Source organism: Alosa sapidissima, chromosome 6 (genome assembly GCF_018492685.1).
Source record: "Alosa sapidissima isolate fAloSap1 chromosome 6, fAloSap1.pri, whole genome shotgun sequence".
Taxonomy (NCBI): domain Eukaryota; kingdom Metazoa; phylum Chordata; class Actinopteri; order Clupeiformes; family Clupeidae; genus Alosa; species Alosa sapidissima.
This window is the reverse complement of record NC_055962.1, coordinates 17,621,092-17,633,774: the sequence shown is the minus strand read 5'-3', so window position 1 is coordinate 17,633,774 and position 12,683 is coordinate 17,621,092. Positions and strand designations below refer to the sequence as shown.

Genomic DNA, 12,683 nt, shown 5'->3' with positions numbered 1-12,683 from the left:
TAACAACCGGACAGTAACTGGCAGCAGCATGGTCTGATATTAAGTTATTTTATTACAAATCCAAACGCTAAAAAATTACACTTTTAGGCTTGAAATTATCCCAAACACTTACAGATTATGACAAAAATGTTCAAAAAACCCTCAACAAACCCAGAAAGACATAATGACCAATTTATTGGTAAAATTCCACAAGTCTCCATTGACATTAGTGCTGCTAGGGTTTACTTTGGTCTGCATAAAGGGGGATTCCCCCCCTCCCCCTTGCAATAATCAATTTGTCGAACGTTTGCGCCTCTCGCTCCGCTTTAATAGATAGAACTTTAACTCTGATAGAACCGTATAATCCCAACTCGGTTTATGTTTTGTGAGATGGAACCTTTTTATTTTATTAATAACTAACTAAAAAATATTTTTTATACAAAAATAACATCACACAGGCATTAATAAACACCTAATGGATCAGATTATGTCAAAAACTCAATTTCGACCAAAAGTGGAGATAGAACCTTATAATTCTAAGCTCACGACATGGTGAGTGTGTGTGTGAGGGAGAGAGAACAAGCTGGTAAACTGTTGCTAAATTTAGGCTACGACGCTAAGCATTGAAAAACAGATGCTAATTATGTGGGCAACATTCTCTAACAGCGATCAATTTGTCATTTTTTTCTGTCAAACAAGTTGTGAATTTGTTGTAACATTAAAACAGGGGACGACTTACTCTGTGCTCAAAGGGATATGACGAGCTCCAGCGGACGAAATATTCGGAAGAACCCTGTGAGCGATTTTCATTGGTTGTTGCGTTCAATCTTACCCAGCTACAGAGGTGCTATTTCCTGATTGGCTATTATGGCCCCTTTTTTTTCCCTTGTTTTTTTTATTGGCTGGTAAGTGACAGGCTCGAGTCATGACTAAAGCAGGCACGGAGATGCGCTCATGAATGCCATTTCCAGCGAGAGCAGCGCTAGAATTGTACTGGGGCAATGGAGACTTTTACTAATGCACGTGCCCCAGTGAATAAGGTCTAGTGACGCCCCTGATCAGATTCCAACAGTACATGTAATACTCTTTTTGTCCACTGGTGGTTGTTTTGGCGCTGTTTCGCGTTTGCAATCAAAAACGGAATGAAATGTAGTCCTACCTGCAAACAATGTAAGAGCCTATGCTGACTGCATCAGTGCTCAAAGTATTCTAAAAGTTTATCAATGAATTGTTAATAACTAACTAACTTATATTCAAGTCATATTTCTGGGACTTTCTGGGATAATTATTTTTATTTGTTCAAATGTTCATACAATGTTCACAAGTTCAGGTGAGTGAAAGTTAGAATGGTGGTCATTTCAGACCACTTCAGCACTTCATAAAATTCTCATAGTTTGAGAACTTTAAATTTTCAGAGTTCAGAGTTCACACATTTTTAATGAAATATACTTTTGGGACTACCTGCTAATACTTTTGGGAATGCAAAAGTCTTTTTATTAGTATTATTTAATTTGAGTTACATTTTACACTGATATGGCATGATGGCAATATAAACACAGCTAACAATGGTATTAAATTGCAATAGCCTATAGATTAAATGTAATGGAATATTCAACTAAGGTAGACTGCTGTTGTTCACAGCACTAAGCTATTTATGGTTACTGATATACTCCGAGTCTCTGGCCCTCTCTTACAGCCAGGCATAGTAAGCTGGCCCTCAGAAGAAAAAGTTTGGGGACCACTGGTCTAGGCAAAGTTATGTCTCACCCAAAACTAATTGCAACAGAATTTAATTTCACATTTTTATATTTCAATTGGTGGTCTAAACACCACAGTAAAAGTCCATGAAAATCCAGTTGGTGGCAATATGTTAAAATGAGGGTTGTTTTATGCACTTTCCCTCAGCAAATACCAACAAAACTGTAATTAGAATGTTGTAGAATAAGCATTCTAGAGAATATCTGACCCCATCCAGAGCCATAAAGGTAGAGTTGTAGGTATACCTTTGCTCTGACCCCATCTAACTTAACATGGCATTTTAGAATACTGCATTGTTGAGGAACATTTTCAAAGAGTTAGTGAATTATTACTCGCCATTTGCAAAAAAGCAAAGAGATATGTAGGCCTAAGATAATTTTAAATGACAAGCCAAACGTCTCTTTTTTTATCACTTAAAAAAACAAAAAAAACATTACTGCACTTGGCTATGGGCCTGAATGAATGAATCCTCTGTGCACAAACAAATGTAAGTCATTATCTGTCAAATGTGATAGGCCTACCGTGAACCCCGTTAACAACGCAACCGGCACAGTCTCAAATCTAATATGGATGCAAACTAGGAAGGGAAGGAACGCTGGGTGCAATTTTTACCGGAAATACTTTCGTCGCGGACTCGCGGTCTCCTGCATTTGTAAAGGGCTGCCATTTTACGGAGCTTACGGTAAGAATATGACCTAACAGTGTTCTGCAAAGTTGATGCATCGTCTCACCTAGCCTGCTCGTTGTTTTGCTTGAGATGAATCAAATAATTGGTGAAAGGAAAGAGTTATAGCATTTGTGTTAACCATCAAGCTAATGTTAACCTTTGTCGTCTAGCTTACATGAGCTAGCTGGGTCGCTTTCGCAAATCCAAAACAATTACCGACAGAGCAAATATTGTACAGAGGCTAGTACTGAAACTAGACATGCTGAATGTTGCATAGACGTGGATAATCCTGCTAATTTGACAGTTACCCTCGATATGAACCTGATACGATTCATTCAGCGTTAGTGCATTGCTAAGTCAGATAACGACTAAGCATTCTGATATCATGGACTTGCAATGAACACTGTCGATGATACCACTTTCAAAATAGCTCAGGGCAACTCGGTACGTTACCATTACAAAGGTTTCCTCTAAACTCAACACAACATTCTACACTAGTCCATTCTCTGTGTTTTAAAGGACGATTAAACCCAATGGGATTAGTTTAGTTGACGTAGCTAAGTTAATAAGCATAATACCTTAACAATACGGTAGGACAAGCTTCACCAATACACATGCCTTCAGCGTACATTAATCAGTTGACATGCAGATTTGCGTTCCAGCACAAGAAGTTGTGAAGACTCACTCCCAAAGTAAAGGAAACAAAAATCACACAAGGAATTTGGTTCCAACTGTTGGTGTCACTCTAACATAACATAACATTACAATAGACACACAAACAATATAACCGGCAATACAAGTCTATTAGCCTATATTATATTCAGGCACAATTTCAACTTTACTACTTTACTAGTGTAACCCAATATTTACAATGTGAGTAATACAATGAGTGTCACAACGCAATTGACAAAATTGTCATGTCCTGTTTTGTTGTTCACCAACAGGAGCGGCAGAACCATGAGCCGTGAGAAGGTACAGATCATATCTCTGTCCCACCACCAGACTCTCCTGGAGGAGATGCATCAGCTGAGAAACTCGGGCCACCTGTGTGACATAACTGTGCAGGTGGACCACAAGGGTGATATGAGGGAGTTTGAGGCCCACCAAGTGGTGCTAGCTGCATCAAGTGGCTACTTTAAAAGCATCCTCGTGGCAGAGGATTCTGTCCAAAAAGCGCTGTTGTGTGACGTGCCCACTGCCGTTTTCGATGCTTTCCTGCAGTACGTGTACACAGGTCAAATCGAGGTGGAGAGGCCAATGATACACAACATTTTTAAAATGGCAGAGTTATTAGAGTGTGTTGACCTCGTTGATGCGTGCAAGGCAGTGAGTGGCCTCACAGTGGCTAATGATACAGAGAGACTGCACCCAGATGACTTGACTGAACCAAAATCTTATGAGACTACTTCTCCAACGACTCGAGGTAGAAAGTCAACCCAAAGCAAACAAGCAACGATCAAATCGAGCAAAGATCCCCCGGTCTCCACAGGGCTGGAGAAGACGCAACAGAAGAGGAGAAAGAACGATGACGAGGACGCAGGAAAGAAGAGTAAGGATGCAGGGGAGAAGAGTAAGGAGGCAGGGAAGGACACAAGGAAGAAGAGTAAGGACGTAGGGAAGGACACAAGGAAGAAGAGTAAGGATGCAGGGAAGGACACAAGGAAGAAGAGTAAGGATGCAGGGAATAAGAGTAAGGACGCAGGGGAGAAGAGTAAGGACGCAGGGGAGAAGAGTAAGGACGCAGGGGAGAAGAGTAAGGACGCAGGGAAGGAGAGTAAGGACGCAGGGGAGAGTGGCAAGGAGGCACGAGGCAGGAGACTGAGCAACAGGCTCACCAGCCGCAAGAAGTCTCCAAGTAGTCCTAAAGCCAAGCGTCCCAGGAGAGGGAAACCCAAAGCCAACGAGGGGTCAAGCGACACTGCCCAGGTTGGGTCCGAGAGCACAGAATTAACAGCAGCCATACTGGACACTGCCCAGGTTGGGTCCGAGAGCACAGAATTAACAGCAGCCCTACTGGACACTGCCCAGGTTGGGTCCGAGAGCACAGAATTAACAGCAGCCATACTGGACACTGCCCAGGTTGGGACCGAGAGTATAGAATTAACAGCAGCCCTACTGGACACTGCCCAGGTTGAGAATGAGAGTACTGAATTAACAGCAGCCCTACTGGGCATTGAACAGAACGACACTGCCCAGGTTGGGTCCGAGAGCACAGAATTAACAGCAGCCCTATTGGCCATTTTAGGGAACGACACTGCCCAGGTTGGGAATGAGAGCACAGAATTAACAGCAGCCCTACTGGACATTGAACAGAGTGAAAAAGGTAGGTTGGTAAGACAGTCTTCGACCAGCGACAGCGACTCCTCATCATTGTCCTCGTGGTCCTTCTCTCCTCCAAATGCTTCCCCCCGAGACAACTCTCAGAAGGACAAGGCGGGTGTCTCGCGGGAAAAATATATCTGCGAGACGTGCAATCGGTCCTTCCTGTACGAGAAGAGCTACCTGAAGCACCTGTCGAAGATCCACGGCGAGCAGACCGAGGTGACGTACCGCTGCGGCACGTGCCAGCACGTCTTCGCCAACCGCACCAATCTCAAGATCCACGAGCAGCACGTGCACAGCGAGGAGCGTCGCTACCTGTGCGACGCCTGTGGCAAGGGGTTCAAGCGCAGGAAGGACGTGCGGCGGCACCAGAAGCAGGTGCACGAGGGCGGCAGCCAGCGCCACATGTGTCCCACGTGCGGCAAGGCGCTGAGCTCGCGCACGGCCCTCAAGCTGCACGAGCGCACGCACACCGGCTACAAGCCCTTTGAGTGCGGCGAGTGCAACGCCAAGTTCTCACAGAGCTCCGCGCTCAAGACGCACAAGAGGTGTGTGCCCACGCACATGCGCACACACACACACACACACACACACACACACACACACACACACACACACACACACACCAGCTGTGGAGTACACACAACCATTGGAGACAGAGTCTGCACAGTCTGGAATCATAGCTTGTATAGTAAACAGAAAATTGGCCAGGACCAACTTGGTTTGACCAGATTTGGTTAAATCTTAACCATTTTTTTCCTCCAGTGGCTTCCCGATTGACCGTGTATGGGCTGTCCATTGTTTCACCGTCATTGGTATTGACTGTGCTTCACACAGCTAGAGGTTATTTATTCACGTTGGTGTTCGTTTTTCTCTCATGCTGTGTCTGTGATGTGCCTGGACAGGATCCACACTGGAGAGAAGCCCTATGCCTGCGACGAGTGTGACGCCAGATTCACCCAGAACCACATGTTGCTTTACCACAAGCGCTGCCACACAGGTACAAACAACATACACTGGCTTGCCACAAGCGCTGCCACACAGGTACACACAACATACACTGGCTTGCCAGAAGCGCTGCCACACAGGTACACACAACATACACTGGCTTGCCCCAAGTCGTGTAACGCAGTCATTACAGGTAGACATATTACACATGCGAGCTTTCCATATGCGGTATTAGGGTGCAGTGCACATGTAATGCTTACTGGCATACCACAAGTACTTCTACATAATGCATACTGTCTTGCCATAAGCGCTGCCACACAGTTATGCACATGGTGACTTCATGAGACTTGTCTTAAAACAACGCAAATAAATTAAAAATACTTCCACTTTTAGAGTTGAACTTTTTTCAATTCAAGACATTCAGGGCACCTCTGTCAAACGTGAGACGCAGCAGGTGCACAAAACTCATCGCCATATGGTTCATACACTTTCCTGTTGATATTGAGTGACCGTTTTTTATATAGACATCAGTGGTCAACTTTACATGATGATCAAATCAGAACACTCATCAGAACTGTGTGTCATGCGATAAAAGTTGTATCATCACCTCCACACAGTAACACATGCTGGCTTACCACAATAGATTAGATCAGATTCAACTTTGTCATTGTGCAGAGTACAAGTAAAAAGACAACGAAATGCAGTTTGCGTCTAACCAGAAGTGCAAATAGCAGAGAAGTGCAATGTGATATAGAAAGTATAGACAGGTGGAGCATAGACAGGACAAGAAATATAGTGCAGTGTAGACAGTAGTATACAGTTGGTTTACAGTAATATAACTTAAATATAGTGCAGTGTATTAGCAATATATGGCTATGAAGTATGAGAGGCCAATCCCACACTGGGATTCGGTTGTTAAGTCCGACGTCGCAGGCCCAACAGCTTTTGGTCAAAAACTGTTTACTAGCGCAGCCAGACGTTTTTTGCAACTTGTAAACCTTGTCACCATCACCGTTTTATTGAGGGTAAAACAAAATCGGTTAACTTTAACAGAGCAATTACTGTAGCTGTGTAGCCAGATGATACAATCAAGGGTTACATGCAGGCTTCCACGAAAAATAGGATTTTATTAGGTTCAGGCAACAAGTGAGTTGTAGGATGACAATTTCCTTAAAGGCTGCACTGAATAGCCGAAAAAATAATTTATTTTACTGTCTATGGAGAAAACCGAGCCTTTCTGAAAGAAAAAATGTATTAGCCTATTATTGCATCATCACTTAATAACCGAATGTGGAGAGCACATACTGGCTAATGCTAAATGTTATTACTTGGGTATATCCACACACACACACACATAAGCACTATTAATATATTAATATGCAGTTACAGTAAGCACATGCATAGTGGAGTCTGATCTGGCCAGTGACAGGGTAGTGTGTTGGTTGAAACCATTTGGGCTTTGACAGGGTGTTGTGCGTTTGTGTGTACAGGTGAGAGGCCCTTTATGTGTGAGATCTGTGGGAAGAACTTTGCCTCTAAGAAGTACCTGAAGCACCACACCATGCTTCACACAGGCTACAAACCGCACAAGTGCGAGATCTGTGATAGATCCTTCGCCCAGATGAACTCCTTACACCAGCACATGAAAACACACACAGGTAATGCACAATACGCACGCACGCACGCACGCACACACACACACACACACACACACACACATACCATGATGGTCTTTGCCCAGAGGAGCTCCCTATGGCAGTACACACACATTGCACATAAACATCACTCATGGATGTTTATGTATTGTTACACACACACACACACACACAATCATTGGGTAAGATGTTCACAACACTCAACACATGTCGTGTGATCATATAAACTGACCTTCTGTGGTCACCTATTGTGTATGTATTTGTTGACCTTCTGGCTTCATATTAAAAGTGACACACATGGGTAAGATACTATAGAACCTTACTGCTTCGGTTAGCCCTCATGAATCATTGATATGTGTGTGTGTGTGTGTGTGTGTTTCCGTTTTCAGGCGAGCGTCCACACCAATGCACGGTATGCGATAAGAATTTCACGCAGCTAAGCGCGTACCAGAGGCACCAGCGCATCCACACGGGAGAGAAGCCGTACATGTGCACACTCTGCAACCGCACCTTCACCGACAAGTCCACCATGCGTCGGCACGCCCTGGTGAGAGGCTCACGCACGCTTAGCCCACAAGGCAACTCCGTTATATCACAGTTGTGTCAAATGTAAACGAAAACTGAATGTGATCACCTGCAAATCGTGTAAACCCATATTTGATTGAACTATAGCACATAGACAATATATCAAATGTTGAACTGAGACTGACTGAGAATTATACTATTTCATGAAAAATATAAGCTCATTTTGAATTTGATACCAGCAACACATCTCAGAATAGTTTTCAGGAAAGGCCTTCAACTTTTTTTCTGACTCCCCTTTTTCTGACTGCTTTTCCTGAGACCTGACTCCTTTTCATCTGATGTCTGAGACATGACTGTATAATTCCGTAAACTTGACAGCGGTTTTCCTGAGACCTGATGCCTTTTCATCTGATGTCGGACACCTGAGTCTGACAGCTGAGGATGTCCTAAAATGTACACCGTACCTGGCGTCATTTTACGAACCAGAAGTTTTCCGTTGACGTAGCGCATTTTAAAAGTAGCGTGGCCTAGCCTAGCCCTATACACAATCTGTGTACACAGAACTTCCTCTCCCCTTACTTCCCCCTAAATACATGAATTATATTCTATAGTGACACCCTATCAAAGATTGTTAAGGCGGAGCAAGATGTTTCATCAGGAGCCACTTCCGGGAACCCGGATCGCACGAGGGGGGGGTCAAAATCCCCCTTTATGCAGAGCAGAGGCAGCGACTGCTCCATTGAAGTCTATGGGCATAGCTCAGAATTTCACCACATATGCTAAGGTCTTGGTTCTATAGAGTTAGGAATGTGAATTTCGGGCACGTTTTCATGATCCTCAAACCCTTCTGAACATTTCAGGTACATTTGTAGCATTTTTGAGCATTCCAGTCTGGAGAAAATCAACCTTATATCAGGTGTGCGCCGGTTATTTATGCAGCTGCTGTTGGCCGGTTGCAACGTACGCTCGTCAATACGTCATCGACACGCCTCTTTATGCAGACAGGATTCGATCCCCATTTCGCGCCCATAGACATGAACTACGACGAAGTATCTTGCTCCGCCTTAACAATCTTTGACCCTATGACCGTCCCAGGTATTAACTAGGAGGCAGAAAAAGACACTCACTCGGTTGATGAAACTAGACATAGTCAGTCATCCGCTTCAAAGACACGCTACCGTAAGGCTAATAATAGCTGTGTCCTCACACTATTGCACATGACAATTTACTTAAAAAGGTGATTTTCTCCTTTTCTGGCGTATCGTGACAGGAGAACCATGCCAACTTTGGGTGCGGTTATCTTAGCGATACTTTTTGCAATACCCTCAATATACATATCGTTGGAAATCTTAGTTAATGGTCGTTCATGTGAGCACAATAACTTAATTTTGTACATTTTATTAAAGCGACTCGTTTTGCTTTGCAGGGTCACAAATAAAAGTGAGCCAGTTAAAATGTAAAATGTAAGAACTATCATGTAGTCTGCAGAAATCTGTAGAATGCATTAATCTGTAGGATGTTAAATGTATGGTCGAGTTTAACACATGGCCTTTTTTGCCTGTCCTCCTCAGACTCACGACAAGGAGACGCCATGGAGGAGCTTCCTGAAGGTGCTGAAGGACAACGTGGAAGACCCAAGCGTCAAGAAGCCCCGGTTGCCTGTCGTGAAGAGGATGAAGAGCACCCCAACAGAGGAGCCCCCCACCACGCCAGGTCGCCGCAAGACCAGGTCCCAGAACACCGTGATGGCGGAGACCGTGACGGTGCCCGCATTGGACCGTCCGGGGTCAGTCACGGTCGCGTCGCCGACCCTGGAGGCGGCGGCGTTAGCCGGGGAGATCCAGTGTGTGACGGTGGGGGAGACGGACCTGACGGAGGAGGCCGCGGGCGACGGCTCGGGCTCTAGCGTCCAATTGGACGTGACGGGGGACATCAGGGAGGGTGAGACCACGGGAAACATGGAGGCCATGGAGGTGACGACGTGCGTCATCTCTGAGTAGCCATGGAGACAGACAGACAGGAGACAGTTCTGCATCACTGCACCAAACCATCAAGGGAACTCTCCTCTCTCTTCTCTGGCAATCCATGTTGAACTAACTCTCTTGAACTACTGCTTGTGTCGAATAACAGTTTCAATCAAATTACATAGACAGCATACACAGTTGTTATGAAATAGATCACATTCTGTTTGCAGCCTTAATAAACATACACACAAAGTGACATGTTGCCAAGGAAACAGTATAATGGGATTTGCCTTGACCAGACAAGACCAAACTGAACTTCATGTTCTTTTCCCAGCCTTAACCATACATTTACCACAGTATATGATCCTTACAAAGTAACATCATATCAGTATAATACTATTATTTTTACATATATATATATATATATTTGTCTTTGTAAAAACATGTTTTGCTTCACAAAGGTTTGCACTTATGACCTGATGTACAGTTATATATATTCAATCTTTTTACCTCCATGGAAACTAAAATATGACAAATGATATGAAATTTGTGTTTTTTTCTTCCATACACATTAGCAATCACAAAAGAAGCGCTTTATGATGCATAGACAGGTGGTTCTCAACTAGTATGCCATGAGGCAAGGTGAGGTGTGTCGTAGAATTTTGAGAAACCCAATGCATTTTTATATAGGCTCACGAAATATATATTTTAAATATGATAAATAATCCCGTTTCTTAATTAAAACGGTTTTAGGTGGCCATAAAGAGCCATTACGCAGCTCAGTCAACATCATGTGAGCATTATGCCTATTGCTGTGGTCTCAGCTTTTCAACACTGTATAGAAAACATATGAGCATCCAGTGTTTCCCACAGAATTCTATTTGTGGTCTTAGGTTTGCAGAATTAACTTGAATGCAACAGTTTTTAACAAATAAGCGCAGCGTGGTTATGATGCTAACCAGCTTTAAGCACAATTTAGTACAACCTGGAAAATCATTGTGTGGTGGTCAATGTTTATATTGTGGTGGGCCGCCACAAATAAGTCAATGTATGGGAAACACTGAGCATCTAAGTGAACATCAGAGTTATAGCCTATAATGATGTGTGTGCCATACTTCATGATCAGTAACCATAAGTCGGTGTTTGATATTTGGTGTGCCTTGAGAACCTCTGAGAGTAGTCACAGATTTGAGACTAATGACTTTTCAGACTTATGCAGCTAACTAGTCGTCAGAGGTTAGGCGTTATGTGTATGGACACAAAAGCAACCTGTTTTTTAAACACTACTGTTCAGTTGTTTAGGTAACTACCACTATTCTACTAGATTTATATATAACAGCCTTTGATACTTGACTTAGAATTTCTGGGAAAGCTCTTGACTGGTTTGAATCTTACCTTAAAGGGTCTTCTTTTAGCGTGTCTTGGCAGGGACAGGTATCAAAGTCTCATGACCTCACCACAGATGTGCCTCAGGGATCAGTATTAGGGCCCCTGCTTTTCTCTATTTGCACCACTTCCTTTGGTGAGACCATTCGTTCCCATGGATTTGACTATCATTGCGATGTGGATGACACTCAACTTTACCTATCTTTCTCACCTGGGGACTCTAGCGTTTCCCATCGGATTTCTGCATGCCTTAAGGATATTTCAATCTGGATGAAAGATCGACACCTTCAGCTTAATCTCACAAAAATTGATCTTTTGGTGTTTCCAGCTAAAACAGCTATTCCCAACAGATTAACATCCAGTTTGACTCATCTTCACTGACCCCAACTAGATCGACCCCGTTATTGATGACCGACTTAACTTCCCTGAGCATGTATTCTCAATTGCAAAATCATGTCGGTTTATCCTTTATAACATTAGGAAGATCAGACCTAATGGACACATGTAACTCATCTCCTAGTTACTCTCCACTGGCTACTGGCCAGAATTACATTTAAATCTCTCACTTTGTCCTATAGGACACTGGATCTGCTCTCTGCTATCTTAATTCAATGATCCAAGATATATATCCCCAACTGCCCACTGCGGTCTTTTGATGAGCGTCTGTTGATGAGTGTGCTGCTGCCATCTGGCTTGCGTTTTAAAACTCCTTTTAAAACTATTGCTTTTAAACAGAGGTACAAAAAATCCTTCATCCCCTTTTCTATCCAAGTACTGAATGCACACAACAGGAAAAGATAGATTTGTCCATTTAGTGAACCCCCCCCCCCATATTCACTTCCTCCTCTTATATCTAACTTACTTAATTAAGTTTTATCTTGGTTTTACTGACTTTTTAGGCATTGTCAGACCTATTTATCACAACTAAATTATTATTTTGTGCATATCTGTCTGTTGTGTTGTGTCTTGTTGTGTGGTATGTGATCCTGTCTGCAATCAAATTGCCCATTTGGGACAAAAAAAACAAAAACTTGAATTTGAACTTATGTTGACCAGCCATAAATGCTAGGTCGAATTCAAGACTCTTTTCCTCAGTGGTTCCTTGGTGGGATGAGTTGCCCAGTGCTCTCAGTTCCTGTGATAGTTTTGGGTCTTTCAAGAAGGGTCTAAAGGCATATCTGTTCAACATGCACTTAGTTTAAGCATTTCTTATGCGTTATGGTTTGTATATTATAGTATTTATTTTCATTAGGCTATTGATTGGAATGACGTTGTTTATTATTGCTAATTTCTTTAATATACTCTTACCAACATTTTAAATTGTTTACTGTTAAATTTAACTTCGTATTGTTGCTATTTGTATGTCGCTTTGGACAAAAGCATCTGCTAAATGCCATAACCATGACTGTTTTTGGGGCCCAGAGGTGTGTCAGTTGTGACCTCTTAAGTTGGCATGCGAGTTCTCAATAGTGTTTTAAG

The 12,683-nt window shown here is 43.1% G+C and overlaps 1 protein-coding gene across 11 annotated transcripts in view; it reads left to right on the top strand.

The window, feature by feature from the left end:
* The window catches only part of gzf1 (GDNF-inducible zinc finger protein 1), a 28,824-nt gene extending 18,460 nt beyond the window's left edge, over positions 1-10,364 (top strand). Inside the window, exons 2-7 of one of the 11 annotated variants that reach the window (XM_042096575.1) lie at positions 3,349-4,330; positions 4,433-5,274; positions 5,632-5,726; positions 7,165-7,332; positions 7,719-7,876; positions 9,426-10,364. In XM_042096575.1, coding sequence (XP_041952509.1) covers positions 3,349-4,330; positions 4,433-5,274; positions 5,632-5,726; positions 7,165-7,332; positions 7,719-7,876; positions 9,426-9,854 — 2,674 coding nt within the window. In that variant the 3' untranslated portion in view covers positions 9,855-10,364. The other 10 variants (XM_042096576.1, XM_042096573.1, XM_042096574.1 and 7 more) reach the window with 10 other exon arrangements.
* The last annotated feature ends 2,319 nt before the right edge of the window (positions 10,365-12,683 follow it).